At 34.3% G+C, this 2,874-nt stretch overlaps 1 protein-coding gene across 1 annotated transcript; it reads left to right on the top strand.

The window, feature by feature from the left end:
* The first annotated feature begins 967 nt into the window (after nt 1–967).
* Nucleotides 968–2,868, top strand: LOC134267433 (uncharacterized). The gene is made up of 2 exons (XM_062749646.1): nt 968–1,731; nt 2,133–2,868. Exons 1-2 carry the CDS (start codon nt 1,026–1,028, stop codon nt 2,420–2,422), a joined length of 996 nt encoding a protein of 331 aa, XP_062605630.1. The 5' UTR covers nt 968–1,025; the 3' UTR covers nt 2,423–2,868.
* The last annotated feature ends 6 nt before the right edge of the window (nt 2,869–2,874 follow it).

The raw sequence follows: 2,874 nt of genomic DNA, 5'->3' as shown, positions 1-2,874 counted from the left end.
ATACTTACAAAGCAATAAACAATATAGCACCAGAATACAGAGCTCATCACCATATATATATATATATATATATATATCAACATGGTCGTTCCCTTAGATCAGCAAACAAGCTGTCACTGCAAAGACCGCACTGTCGAACATCAACTTATGGGAATAGACGTTTTGACGTGGCCGCTGCATCCCTCTGGAACTCTTTACCTCCAAATCTGCTTTTATGCCCATCTTTGAACACTTTTAAAAAAACATCTTAAAACTCATCTTTTTAAGTGTCAAATATAGACTGTTTTTATTTATTTATGTTTCAAGATCTCTGACTTAATTGATTATTTTTAATTTTCTGATATAAATCATGAACAGTCAAAAACCATTGTTGTCGGTAATTAATTTTCTACCTAAAATTGAAAATGATTACACTGCTAATGCCAACATGGAATCAACTATCGCGGTATCTATAGATTTCCCAGAGATGTTTCTTGATATCCTAGCTATTGTATAGAAAACCAGGGCCAATTGCAAAAATAGATACAATATGTATATCTGTAATCAGGCAAATCAAACACTTTGTCTAGTTCTGTGGACACAAATACGTCCCGTAGAAAATATATATGCATTAATTTTACCCCTTCTTCCCTTTCCCATCAACAATTGATTCATGCATGTGAACTTGCAACAATGAATTACTTTTTTCTACCTAACACTTGCAGATATCGAGCTGCCCTTTGGTATGTTAGTTATTGATAAGTTATAGATCTAGTTTGCTTGGGTCCCTTCTTTCATTTTCAAAATTACGGATTTTTTAATTAAGGCAACCAGATTACAGATTTAGAGATACGAGTTCTGTTTATGCAATTTTCTCATGCTTCATTGCTTTCAATTCTTTACCTTCAGTGCCCGTCATTGATAGCTTTTTAAAAATGGTATTGATTATTACCTTAAAATTGACTTCGTTGTCTTTATTTTTGGCTAGATTTATATTTGGAAAATAGGGGATTTCCATTTTGATATCGGAAAATACGGATGAAATAATGTCAGGATTGTCTCAAGCAATTTCAACATTTTCTAGCTGCAACAAGGCTGGTTCAGTACAATATTTTACTCAGTATCTGACACAATATCCAAATGATTATACAGCTCTGACCTGGCGTGGCCGTGCTTACAATATAATAGGAGAAGTAGACAAAGCGAAAGCAGATTTCGGAAAGGCTGTAAGAGTAACTTCACCACCAAGAAAATACGTAGCTGAAGCACAGTTGGAGAGGATATCTGGCAACAAAACTCGTGCTGAATATCTTCTCAAAGAAACTATTAAAGAATTTCCCAACTGCGCAGAAGCCTTTTTTCAGCTTGGATTGGACTTGTACAATCAAAGTAGAACTGATAACGCACGTCCTCATTTTGAGAAAGCCATAAATGTTGGAAAATCAAATGGGGAACGAGGAGAGCCATGGTACCCGTGGTGCAATTATTGCCTCGGCGATATCTACTACAAAAATGATGATATTTCGATGGCTTCGAATTGCTTTCATGAGGCAATACGTTACTGCGATACATTAACAGTGGCATATCTTGGATCAAGCAAATGCGACATAGTTAATGGAAATGACTCAAGGGCTCAAGAAAGTTTCCTTCGGGCAAAAGACCTAAACCCATCAATCTGCCCTTGGAATGATTTTGGCGAATATCGGAACGAGACTTTGCAGGGCGGTGGGGATGGAAGTGGAAACGATGATGGTAAGTATGTTCAGAATGCCATCTGTGTCTTCAAATGTTTAACAAAAACCGCTTATCTTCACGAGGAAAATGTTAAAAAAAAAATAAATTTGAGTATTTATTAACTTCATGAAACTCTTTCAAAAAAAAAAAAAAAAAAAAAAAAAAAAAAAAAAAAGAAAGAAAAAAAGAAAAAAACTTTTAGTCACTTTAGTTACTGTTCATTTAAACCATGTACAGATTTTGGATCCCTCAAATATGATTTTTACGTTAACTTGAATGCAAATATGCATGTTAATCTGTGTTGCATAAAATTATTTTAAACTGTATATGTATTAGAATTGCTAAAAAGAAAATGTCTAATGCCTGTCAGTATACTTTGTCTGAAAGAAATGTATGACTTTGTGTTCTCATACATGTAGATGATGATGACCCCGACGGAAGTAAAATGTTGAAAAAAATCAAAAAGGAAGCAATGGAAGTAAAGAAGTATAAGGGGAGAATTTACTATCGATCAAAATGTGGGAGGTACTGGTACACCAAAGACACCGCCAGTCATGGAGGGGCTTTCTTTAAGAAGTACGAGGATAAGCGGAGTACTTTGGAGTTCGTGGGCTCGGTGGATAAAAACCTCAGAGATATGCCAGGTAAACACGAATCTGCTCAAGCTCCGACGATTCGTAAGAGTGACATGGACACCGTTCATAGATAAACAAATAAAACTGCTCCGTAAATTAATTTTGAAGTCATGCAACTAATGATTGTCTTATTTAAAGAACAGTAATAAAGAATATTTTGTAGAATTTCTTAAATATATTTAATAGACTACCGGGTATATACATTTAGTATAGAATAATTACAGGGGTATGCATTTTTATTGGCCATTTACTGAAATAAAAAAAAAGGTTAGTGACTATATAAATTCTTTTGTTTTAGATGTATAAAATGTGTGGCTTAATAAAGTTTTGTAAATTCAGCTTACATGAAACCATTTATTAAAGTTCTATGAATTGCTCTTGCTCATTTACGGCCCAATGTATTAAGTCCACAAACGAAGGAGGTAAAAGACTGAGCACACGTGTCCCGGAACTTTTTTCCGGTAGAATGAATGTTTATTTCAATATAGAAGGTTGTACTTTTAAATGTTTTGTTCTGAAGCTACAT

Source organism: Saccostrea cucullata, unplaced genomic scaffold (genome assembly GCF_032062105.1).
Source record: "Saccostrea cucullata isolate Sc308-1 unplaced genomic scaffold, CSIRO_AGI_Scuc_v1 ctg10083, whole genome shotgun sequence".
Lineage (NCBI taxonomy): Eukaryota > Metazoa > Mollusca > Bivalvia > Ostreida > Ostreidae > Saccostrea > Saccostrea cuccullata.
The sequence above is the reverse complement of the archived record's forward strand: the minus strand, read 5'-3'. Positions and strand labels throughout refer to the sequence as shown.

What these genes read in the sequence shown, in the direction of transcription:
- LOC134267433 (XM_062749646.1), top strand. Translation starts at nt 1,026, where the DNA reads ATGTCAGGATTGTCTCAAGCAATTTCAACATTTTCTAGCTGCAACAAG. An exon ending in TGGAAGTGGAAACGATGATG is followed by an intron (nt 1,732 to 2,132) that starts GTAAGTATGTTC and finishes TCATACATGTAG; the next exon opens with ATGATGATGACCCCGACGGA.